This window comes from Indicator indicator, chromosome 9 (genome assembly GCF_027791375.1).
Source record: "Indicator indicator isolate 239-I01 chromosome 9, UM_Iind_1.1, whole genome shotgun sequence".
Lineage (NCBI taxonomy): Eukaryota > Metazoa > Chordata > Aves > Piciformes > Indicatoridae > Indicator > Indicator indicator.
Window position 1 is genome coordinate 11,183,919 of NC_072018.1, and position 12,040 is coordinate 11,195,958.

Genomic DNA, 12,040 nt, shown 5'->3' on the forward strand with positions numbered 1-12,040 from the left:
TGCTTTGTGTCAGCATAAACTTTACAAGACTAATAAACCAGAATTTCTAATTATCTTCGCTAATGCATAGTTTGGAAGAGTTGATCCATAAGTTACTGGATTTTTAGTGATTGATCACAGAATCCCAGCATGGTGGGAGTTGGAAGGGACCTCTGCAGATCACCTAGTCCAATCCCCCTGCTAAAGCAGGGTCAACCAGAGAAGGTTGACCAGCATTGCAGTGTCCAGACAGGTTTGAAATCGTTTCATAACCTCTCTAAACAGCCTGTTCCAGTGCTCTTACAGGAAAGAAGTTTTTTCTCATGTTTAGATGGCATCTCCTGGGTTCCGATTTGTGCTCATTGTCCCTTGTCCTGTTGCTGGACACCACAGTAAAGAGGCTGGTCCCATCCTCTCGACCCTTTACCCTTAATAAGCATTGTTAAGATCCTCTCTTAGGCCTCTCTTAGGCTTCTCTTTTCTGGGCTAAACAGCCCCAGGTCTCTCAGTCTGTCATTGTAAGATTGATGCTCCATCCTTGCTGCCCTCCCTTGCAACAGTAGTTCCCTGTTTCTATTGATCTGGGGAGTCCAGAATTGGAAACAGTGCTCCAGATGTGGCCTCACTAGGGCAGAGGGCAAAGAGAACCTCTGTTGACCTGGAGGTGAAGCATAAGGATGATGTACTGTGGGACTGTTGCCAGGAATATGCTAAAGTGTTCTAAAAGTGCTCATGTTCTCTTAGCATCTTAGCACATCATTTGAGATGCAAATTCTTCATTTTTGTGCTGTGGGGAGAAAAGATGGTATTCAGGAGTGAAGTCCAGGTACAAGTATAATGACATCCTACAGCTCCTGATCTTTCTGATTTAAAAAAAATAATAATTCATATCATCATACAAAACACAAAGCTCATGTGCTGTATCTTTGGTACATGTAAGTCCCAGTAGTGACATACTGTCCTGCCAAATATGAAGGTGGCAGTGGTGACAAAGGTATGGAACTAAGAATTTGTGTCCTTGAAGTCTTGCACACTAATTGTGCTTTTTGATCCGCACCCCCCCGCCCCCTCCTCCACACAGCTTTCTGTTACTGATAGTTCCTGCTGTTGCTGAGGGGCTTCTTTCTGTGGTAATTCCCATTCACAGCAGTAGGATAGTGATTGTCTTAAAAGTGTATAAAATAGAGTTATGTTTACATAGCATTACGAAGTAGTGCTATGCAAACATTAAAAGTTTTTGTTCTTACAAGATCTGTCTGAAGTTTCTAGTACGGATTTTGAAAAGAGAGTAAAGATTGAGCTTTTATGACATATATTTTGAATTCTTGTGGTTGTACACTGATTTTTGTACTGATACTAAAATAAGAGCTATGAAAATATCTAGGAAACAACCAGTGCCTTCTGTTTTGAGTTCTCTGAAGGGAGGCTCATCTAAAATGTGCATTTGTAGAAATGCTGGTGAAGATGATGAAAAAGCCTGAAGATAATCCGATAGTCATTAAGACAAGAGATTAAGGGCCCAAATCGGCCTTTTGGAGATATGAATGTAGAAATACGAGACTTCAGCTGATCTCTGTGTGCCATCAGGTCAGCAGGATGTATCCTGGATTTTCTCTTCTGATTTTAAGAAATTTGAATGAATTTCAGTTTGGAAAGGAGTTCAGTTCTGTGTATTTTCAAAGCATAATAATTTTTAGCCCATTTAGTTCTTTTTGCAGCTGCAAATTGGCTGAATTAATAAATCCAAGGTGACATCTTAGTCACATAGATTAGGCTGATATATTCTAAAATCTACTTTAATTGTTTATAGTTAATTTTTTTAGGAACATGGTGATGCACATTTAGGAATGAGGCAATTACCTGTGTGAGAATCTGTGTCCTAATTTCCTTAGATTTATATTTCATATGTACAAGAAGAAAGATGATGTGCTTACTCCTTTTCTTTTTACAATGACTGTGTTTGGGGGAGGTATCTTTTATATATGATTTGACTTCTTTTCCCAGGGGTGTTTTTTATATGCTATTTCTATTCATGCATACAAGACAGTAAATTCTGATAGCAATAAACTGAACAAAATACATAAATTCAAACATGTTAAAATGAAAGAAAGCTGTAAAAGGCAAATAAAAGTTTGTTCACATAACTGAAGTTAAAATGAAAAATACACACATTTTGTCTATAGTGGCACTTCTACAAAGAGTATGTGTGAAACTACCAAGCAAAGTGATAAATGGCATCACAATAAATGATGATACTGCTGTGTTCAGTGGAGTAGAGGGAACAGCTCATTTTGGGGTGTTTATTACACCCTGCAATTGAATTAAGTATCCGGACAGAAATGTATGGATCACATGTCTGTCAGCGATCTTGTAGGATGAGGGGTTGGCAGTGACATTTCTTTTCCCTGTATTTGGTTGTGTCCACTACAATACTGAGGTAATTTTTATGTTATAGTTAGTTACTCCTCTTCCTGCATTCCTGAGTATAATCCTTTTACTGTCCTACTGCTGTCACACCAGGATCATTGGTGTGCACTTTTTCAGGGTCATTGTCTCTTACCAGGTTGCCATGGTGTTCTTTGAATTTTTTTTGACTGTGGAATTTTTTTTTAATTCCTCCCAATTTTTGCCAATAGCAGTTCGAGTAAGTGTATTCTGTATTGCATTGTCTAAATCATTAATGACAGTGTCGAATAAAACCAGACCCAGCAGACATACACCCTTGCAGGCACTTCCAGTTTGATAGTGAGAAGTTGGTACCAGCTGCACATTTATCCAATGATAATATCATTAAACAATACAATAATATAATTAACTATCAAAAGTTGCATTCTGCAGACGTATCAAGTATCTCTGTAAAAGTTAAGAAACTTCACATTGGCCATCCTTTATGAATTCTCTAAGCCTTTTGCAGGGTATTGTGGGGAAGTCGCGTTGTTTTTTTTACATCACGGTGAGTGGTTGTCACACTCTCTTGTATGTGGCTAATAATGTGGTATGTTAAGAGGTATTGAAAAAGGGTGACTTACCTGCGTTTCCTCAGATCTTTCTTTTCTACTTTTTGAAGGAAAAAGAGATTGGTTCTATGGTTTCCTCTCTGAAGCCAAAATAAACCAGAGAAAAAGTCTTGTAGTATGAACGACTATGTGATAAAATCCAGTTAATAATCCCTTTGATGACAGATTTCAATACTCTGTAAGGAGATGTAAAATAATTAAGTGTATGTTATCATGATGGGTTTCATAATTCTTACTGTTCTGAAAGTTAAAACTTGATGGTCTAGTGCCTCATGACAGTAAAATAGTATTGTGCAGTTTTTCAGATGTTCAGTAATGTAGCCAGACTGAATTCTGTTATTCTAATTGTCTGCATCAGTGAGAACGATTCTTGATGTCTTTAGTGTGTGCTGGAACGTTGATGTTAGAGCTGTGTTCTGCTTTCTGTGTTCCGTCAGGGATGGATGGGGCTTCTTGCGGAGAAGTGCAGAGCCACAAAAGTTTGTTCTTCTGTAATTGTGATGGGTGCTCCCAGTTACATGTGTTAATAGCCAAAAAGGGTGCTAATCTGACTAGCTCTATCAGAGACACATGGTTCAAGTTACTTCTTTCTGTCTTTTGCAGTCACTCCCACAACTCCTTATATTTATGTGAAGGGGAAAAAAAGGCATGGTAACAAGTTGTTATGCTGGAATATTGACTATATAATTTGTTTTATACAGAGAGTTTTAAATATTAATGTTCACCATGTGTAATTCTTTTTTTCTTTTCTTCTTTTTTTAGTAATCCAAAGTCTGCTAATCAGAAGATAAACAAAAAAGTAAATAATGATGCATCATTAAGGATTCAAAATTTGTCTATTTTGGTGAAACAAATAAAAACATACTATCAGGTCAGTAATTTTAGGTTTTGCCTGAAATTGATTCTAATTATGCTTTATAGTTACACCTTTAAAGGTAACAAAGCTAAGATTAATGCCTTGAGATGATTATATGGATTGTATTTTCTGAATTGAAGCAAGTTTTGAGCCCAGGAGAGAAATTATTGCATGTTTATTTGTACTATCAATGAATCTTTTTAAGACAAAATGGGATTAAATTTATTTGGTTAGAAATTCATTTTCAGTAGGAAAAAATCAATGATGTAATAATCAAACAGGAATGTGATGATTTAATTTAGACTTTTAAAATAGCCATTGAATTTTTGTGGGTTTTGTGTGATAGGGTATAGCTAGTACTGTGCCTTCTAGGTGCAGAGCCTGGACAGAGTCATGTACACATGGATACTCTGTAGTGGGACACCGGAGATATCACCAGCGTCCCTTACAGTGTGGTTTTTTTTAGTGCTCTTCCACACTTGCCTGCTCGTTCCTACCAGGAGAGTCCAGGTCTGGGAGAAAATCCTTTATCTGCCTCTCACAGTGCATTGTGGTAGGGCCTGTACTGATGTGTGCTTTCCCACCCGCATACACATGTAGTATCTGTTTTCAGAAACTCCAAAGTACAGTGAAAATTCCCAGCTGTCACTTAACTGCAGTGGTCAAGCACTGTACATCTTTACAGCTAGCACTTTGCACCTATGCCTGCTTTACATCATTCTTTTCTTGGCAGCTACCATATGTGGTATAAGTGCTGCCTGCTAAGACCCGTATGCTTTCCATTTCCTGGTGGTGGTCATTTTCAACCAGGCATTAGTGTCACTACAGCAAAAGGCACAAGCATTCACAGTATTGGTCTTTATGTGAATACAGAGCATTTTCTGGCTATACATTATCAGCTGGTCCTAGTGCTACAATATTAGCCAGAATCATTTGCATTTAGTTAGCTTAGCTTTGAGTGATTCAGGATTGGGAATGTTGTTCCACACCTTTGTGTTAGAAATAATTTTCTTAATTTTTTTTTTTTTTTGCGCTAAAAACCTGAATTGATAGAATAAAACATTCAAAATTAAAAGATGCTAGATAATGCAAGTTTTTTGGTTCCTCTGTCATCTTTGTTTTTGTCTGTTATTACAATTGCATCTCTTCTTCCAATTGAAGCTGCTTTAATTCTTTACAGCAGCCCCAACCTCTTACTAAGTCCCAATCCAGTCTCTTGAGCTTGTACATTCCCTGACAGCATAAAAGTGTGGAATTGTTCTGATTTCAGAAGAGCTAATCTCCTTTTAAGGTTTTGGTGTGCTTGGGAGGTTTGTTCTATGAGTGCTCTGTCAGCCTCACTTGCCAGATGGTATGTGTTTTTAATAAAACCAATGCTAGTGAGCTCTAAAAGTTTGTACAACAAGGCAGAATTTTGCAGATAGGCTTAATTTTTTTTTCAGGTTAAACAACAGTTAAATGTGTGAATTTTGGGACACACAGGTTCTAATTTCAGCAGTCATTTCAAAAGTAAACACAAATAGAGAGCAGTTGCACTGAGCTTACTGATGAAGTTAACACTGACAGAAAAGGTGGTAGACATCTTTGAAGCAAGGTAGAAGTGGTGTAAGAGAAAAGGTGGTATCATTAGTCTATAGAGGATACGTTTCTTGACAATCCTTGCTTGTACTCATTTATAATAGCATCGTGGAATTATTTGAGCTATCACAAAAAAACCAACAAAACAAACCATAAGCCACCAAGCCTTTTTGAAGTATGTGCTTTTCTTTCATAGTGGCTATAAATACTCACTGAATTCCTTATTTTATCTGTTCTTTATTGACTTAAAATTTCCTGTGGAGCATTTAATCTTTTATTTGAAAATAGTCTTTATCAAGATCTCAGAAGTGCCAAGAGCCAGAGTGTTGACATTCATGATATTTGAATAGATCAGAGTTATTTTCTCCCTCATAATTTGTCTTAGACATTTGCAAAAAGTACTTACAAGTCTGGTATCAATCAATTCATATGTCACTTCTAATGTCTTCAATTTAACTGGTGAGAACTTTCAAGTATAGCTATAGCTAGTAATTTCTAAAGGTTTTTTTCAAGAAATAATGCCATTTTAAAAATTGATATAAAATGGGACTTTTCTTATGTTAGATTTCTAGCTTACAATATGACACATAGTATGTGCCTTTTGGATGTGAAGTGGTGATGGTTCTGGAGTAAGTTGTGTTTGAATATGAATGTATTAATGAATCTGTCACTGTGGAAAAACAAAAAGCCTGCCTTCAGAGCTGCTGATAGGATGGCATCTGCTGTGAGTAAACATCTGGGAACAGGAGAAAGACTATTTTGCTACATAAGAATTAGGCTCTGTCTAGACTGGGGATTTGACCTGATTACAGCCATTAATGGCTGATAGAAACTCCCCATTGGTACAATCTATAGCATAGATAGAGCTGTTGCTTGAGTATGTGGGACTTACCAAACTAAAATTTGCATGCAAATACGTTTTTGTACCTTTGTATTCAGGATTGTCCCAGCATAACTGCAGCAAAATAACTGCAGCTTTCATATCTGTATTTTGGCAAGGCCACCAAGACTACAAATAATGAAATAGAGGAAATTGATCTATTGTAGTACAAATGCAACTTAGATACAATAAAATCAACATCTGTCAGTAAGTTAGAGAACACTGAATATTAATAATTTGAAGTAGTTTTGCTACATTCTGAGACACAGGGGCTTAAGATTCATAAGCCATCTCATTGCTATGAGGGGATTTTACTGTGTTGAGATGCTCTTGCAAACCAATAAAACAGGGCTTTTGTAGAAGTAATTTACACATATAATCTTATTAACTAGAGTCCAAATAATTAATATTGAACATACATGTATTAAGACTTGAAAAATTTTAAACTACTTATGTAATACTTGTTTCTTTTTAGTAGTAGTTAGCATTTAATGTTTGCTTTTGTTCAGTACATATGATTTAAATACTATTTTAATTAACTTTTTTAGGAGACTTTGCAGCAGTTGATCATGATGTCTTTGCCAAACGTATTAATAATTGGCAAAAATCCATTTTCTGGTAAGTTTATTTTTAAAATGAAAATTTATTTCGTTGTAAGAATTTACATTATTTCATTGGAAATAATAACCTTCAGCCTTTCTACAGACTACTTTAAGCAAATAAGTGGTTTGATAATGATGAGTGACATTTTCTTTGTTCACACCAAAGGTCCACACTTTAGAAAAATGTGTTCTTTCCACACCTCGAACACTGGCTGTCACTAGGAAGTTGATACTGAAATGAAGTGCATTTCCCAGCAACCAGTGAGCCACTGATACAGCAAAGTACAAGCTTCGTGTATTCCTAGCTACTGTGCTTTCAGCTTCCTTTACCTAAGCCATCCCTGAGAAAATTGTCAGTTCAGTGCATCTCACTTGATCTAACTCCTGTTAGCTAAAAGGGTTAGTTTGTTTTTCACTCCCCAAAATCCTCCTTCTTATCTTCCATCGTTACCTGAAAAATGTTGCAATTACCTTTTTGCTTTTTCCCCTGAACTGACACTGTCTTCTCCATGCTCCCACCTTCTCTGCTTCCAGCTCTGAGAGTTGCAATTTTCAGACCAAGAAAATTAGCCTGTGTGGACCCAGCTGACTATCCACAGCCACTTGGGAATCTCTGCACCATGCTCTCAATTCCAGAAGCACGGAGCAGACACACCTGGCCTGCATGGAGCCATATGGATTGGGCAGAATTTATTTACTTGGGTCTAATGTGTCCCAGGTGTTCTACTTCTGATGTTCTGAGGTGCTCCTCAGCAGAGAGGTTAGGCACTGCTCTCACAGGCTGTGTAGCTTCCCTTGGCTGTTTTAATTTATTTAAGATGTCTTATATGCCATGCTTTCATGTATGTGAGACAAGACTTTTCTCATAAGCAAGAAGAACCATTTGTGTTACCTCGCTTTTCAATTGCAGGATTCATAACTCTGATACTTTCCATATCTCATCTGCACATACCCCATTTATGTAGGTATCTTGATTTAATTATTTTTTTTTACTTTCTGCTTTTGAATATTGCTGCTTATGCTTCTGAGATTACAACTTTTTTTTATGTGTGTAGATGCTGTAATCTGTCATATGCACCAAGAAGTGTGAATGTGGTCTCTCCTTTTCTAAAAGGACAGAATGCATTGTTCTTTTTTTTAAGGTCTTCAAAAGACTATGGATTTTCCTAGAGATCAGATTTAGTGGGAAAACATGGAACCCTCTGCCAGATCTTAGTATTGTTTCTGTAGTGACATTTTTTAATCTCTTCAAGATACTGAGACAAAACGTGTTTTAACAATATTGAATACTGTAAGATGAAATTTTATTCAAAATGCAGTACAAAACCCAACAAAGATACTTCAGTATTCATTTGTATGCATAAAAATCCTATGCTTTAGTCATTAATAAGAAAAGTTCTTCCTGTTTCAGGACCTGAGATAAGTCTGTGCAGCTTCTGTGGTTTGGCAGCTGGAACCTCTACTGGTGTATGCATTAATGTCCTGAGGGGACATTATTTGATTTGGGAGAAAATAAGGACTTTAGCATAGCCCACATATTAAAAATACTTGTTATTATATGGACAATGCTCTCGAAGATGTTTCAGCTTCCTCTTTGAGTTCATCACGAAGTTTGATCTGAATCAGTAGATGGACTTGTTCTTCTGGGTTCCATCCAGAACCTTTCCCCTTTGAAAGCTCTTGCTGTGTCAACTTGAAGAGAATCTCATCTTTATAGGGATTCTTAAGTGTTTTCTGTTCTGGTGAGCAAGGCAAAAATCAAACCTCAGTGACCTTTTGAGGGACTTGCTGTGTAAATCTTGATCGCGAGCCCCCATAGCACAAGTCAGCTGTCTGATAATGATTTGAGCTTGGTCCACTAAAGCTTAGGCTGTGATTTTTTTTTTTTTTTCTTTTTTGGGTGAATGTCTCCCAGTTTTCTCCCCTTTGCGCTACCTTGCAAGCAATGGTTAGTAGAGAAGTACTAGGAGGTGCCAAATTGCAGAAGGCAAGGGCAGATAAGATTTCGGGAAGAGAACTGTTTCTATCAGAGGCAGTTAGCTAATCAAGGAAAATGCAGAGAATGCTGATTAAAAGAGGTCATCAGAGACTTTACCAAGAAACATTTCAATTGAGCTAATTGGCAGGAAGCCACTTTGAGGAGAAAATGGTAGAAGAGCTACAGACTGTGATCATAAATGTTAAGTTATATTATAGAGGAAAAGGAGAGAGGAGATAACAATGAAGCAAATGTTCTTTGATGGGAGAAAAGGTTTAAAACCAATTCATATTTCTGAGAGAGCAAGCCAGGAGAGGATGGGAGGCTACAAAGGATGTGAAAGTGAAAGGATAAGAGTGAGTGCAAGGAAGATCACAGTATAAGACAAAGTCAGGATAAAGTTCAAGCAGTGAGTTGGAGGGTGTGGAAGAGAATGATCTATTTCTGTATATGTGATGGAGAAAAAGGAAGAAAAGCATACAAGATAGTTGGTAGCAGTGGGTAGCTGAGGTTGTTCAATATTTTGCCGTGTTTCTTAAGGGAGTGTGAGGCAGAGGCATAGAAACAATATTCAGGTAGGCTTTTAAAAGTCAGTCAAGAGATACTGAAGCAGAGTGCAAAGGAGTGTCCCAAGAGGAGTTCAGGCATTGCTTAAAAAAACAAAGTGTGATGAATTTTTTTGGATCAGTGAATGTAGAGTGTGAGATGTTGGGATAGATTCCATCTACTAAAATATTCTGGTTAATGTTTACTGACTAAAACAGGCAGCCAGGTAGAATTCCCCTTCTTTACCTGAAGTAATGTTCTGATGAAACATCAGTGATGTTTCTATTTCTGTGTAAAAGACTCCACAGTTTGGAAGCTTGTATAACTGATCAAAGATCTTCTCTGAAAAAATGTTAATTTGATGTGTTCATTGGGATTGTATGTATCTCCCTCTAAAAGAAGCAGATTGAATCAATGTTGAGAACTCAAGGCTCTCTACTTATTATGATAATGCACGGAGAACTCCTGAAGCCATGAGGAAGGAGGAGAAGCTTAGCATCTGTCTTTCATCTCTGCTTTATGGGCGCAAGCTCGACTCTACTGAAAGCTAGTCAAAATAATTAAGAGTTCAGTATCCTTTTAGATTTTTTCTTGATTTATTTTTATTTTGATCAAAACTCCCTCATCTGTAATGTTTTGAGAAGATTTTTACATGTACTTGTCGTAGAAAATACTGTGGTGGATCAAATCAAAAGACAATTTTTTAATTGCTTGTAAGTGAGTGGTTGCATCTTACGTGAGGATTCATCCAAAACAGACTTAGTTGCTCAGTGTGGAAAAAGAATGAGAGCTGCCATTTCAGAAAGAAGATTCTGGTTGCGTTTTCTTTTAGATGCTTATAATAAACTTGTGATCATTGGAGGTGATCTGTGATTACCACTGAGTCTTTCAGTAACTTAGGTCAGGTTCAAGAGTGACTGAATACTTTAGTAGGTGACAGATGTTTGCTGTTTGGTATGTGGACTGAGACTGAATCTGTTGGCATCAGTAGTAGTTATACCAGTTGTGCTGCAGAGTATGATTTTGCAGAATAAAGGTCAGATTTCTAGCCAGACCCAGCATTATTGTTCTGGTAGGCTAACAATGAAATAAACTGCTGGCTGCAATCCAGAGTATGTTGTAGGTAGCCCAGTGGATAATGTTTTCTGTTTCAGTAAAGCAAAATTATATATGACCATGTAGAGTTTAATTCCACCTAGCCTAAGCATTTTTGCCACCCTTGAAGTGCTTTGCTTTATGTCATTTATGTTCTATGTATGGCATATATTTAGTATGAGGACAGGGAGAATTTGAGTGTGAGAAGTATGAATCATCTATACTAATCTGTAAACAGAGTTATTGTAATTTAAGATTCTTTAGATTAAAATACCAGATTTGGAAATGCATTTTGAATTTTTAGATATGCAGATGAATATCTAATACAGCTGTATAAAGTAAGTTAAATGAACTTGTCACCTAACTCTTACAGCTTGGAGGGTGGCAAATAATGTAAGCAATTTTGTAAATATCTTGAGATACCCAAGATTACAGTTGAAAACTTGATTGTAGGTCACCAAAGCACTTTTGAAAATGTCACACTAGGTTTTGCTTTCTCGAGACTCAAATGATGGTTAGTGATGTAAAGCTAGTTGTCAGTGCTGAAAGTTGGCAGTTAAATGGTAAAAAAGACTAAGGTGAAAGCAGAAAAGATGGAGTTTTATTCATCTTTTTGTTTTCTAAACTAGGTTAAAAAATTACATGAAAATAATAAGAAATGGGATGCTTTTTGAGGACTGGGGGAAGAAACTCAAATTACCATTTTACATCTGCCATGTTTTTTTTTGTTTTCTTCTCAGAGCCAGGTACTGAAGAAATAAAAAAACTCCTTCTGCTTTTACTTGGTTGTGCAGTTCAGGTAAGTTTAATTATACTTACGTGGGCAGGGAATTGTTTAAGTGAGTTTGTGTATAACTTCAACCTTCCTTCCTCTAGTGGTACTATTACATTTCTTGACAATCTGGGTATTTTTCTTCATCTAATTCAACTGAAAAAAATAGATTATTGTTCTAACAACTTAACTATGCATCTTGAACACTAGAGGTGGACACTGAAAAAATGCCTGTGGACCTCGCCGTCATAAAAGTTGAATAAGTAGCTATTTTTAGAACATTTTATTAGTGTCAAAAGTTGTTATAATTACTGTAACATAGCACAAACCAAGTGTTTACTGGTCAACAAAATTACTGGACAGTTGATCGTTGTAATTTCAACTTTATACTTTTTAGCTTGCAAATACAAAAGGGGGATGAAAATACTTGTGGTTTTATGTGTATATTTCTAAAATCATCATTTTTTAGTGTCAGAAAAAAGAGGAATTTATTGAAAGGATCCAAAGTCTGGATTTTGACACAAGAGCAGCAGTGGCAGCACATATTCAAGAGGTATATTGCTATTTTGTTTCTTTTACATTTTTGGGGGTGAAATATTGTATTGCAAGAAGATTAATTGCATTTGTTCAAAATCAAATAAATTAAATATGTGATCTTTATATATATTGTTTTTAGTAAGCAAAAAATGCCTTTATTTTAACTTCATTCACAAAAAAGATTTTGTGATCAGGCTCTT

The 12,040-nt window shown here is 36.5% G+C and overlaps 1 protein-coding gene across 3 annotated transcripts in view; it reads left to right on the forward strand.

Annotated features, from left to right (window-relative positions):
* The window catches only part of CCDC88A (coiled-coil domain containing 88A), a 75,659-nt gene that overhangs the window by 13,959 nt on the left and 49,660 nt on the right, over positions 1 to 12,040 (forward strand). For all 3 annotated transcript variants that reach the window (XM_054383341.1, XM_054383343.1, XM_054383342.1), the window contains exons 3-6: positions 3,759 to 3,867; positions 6,859 to 6,928; positions 11,272 to 11,330; positions 11,773 to 11,856. In XM_054383341.1, coding sequence (XP_054239316.1) covers positions 3,759 to 3,867; positions 6,859 to 6,928; positions 11,272 to 11,330; positions 11,773 to 11,856 — 322 coding nt within the window. The remainder of the gene's footprint in view (positions 1 to 3,758; positions 3,868 to 6,858; positions 6,929 to 11,271; positions 11,331 to 11,772; positions 11,857 to 12,040) is intronic.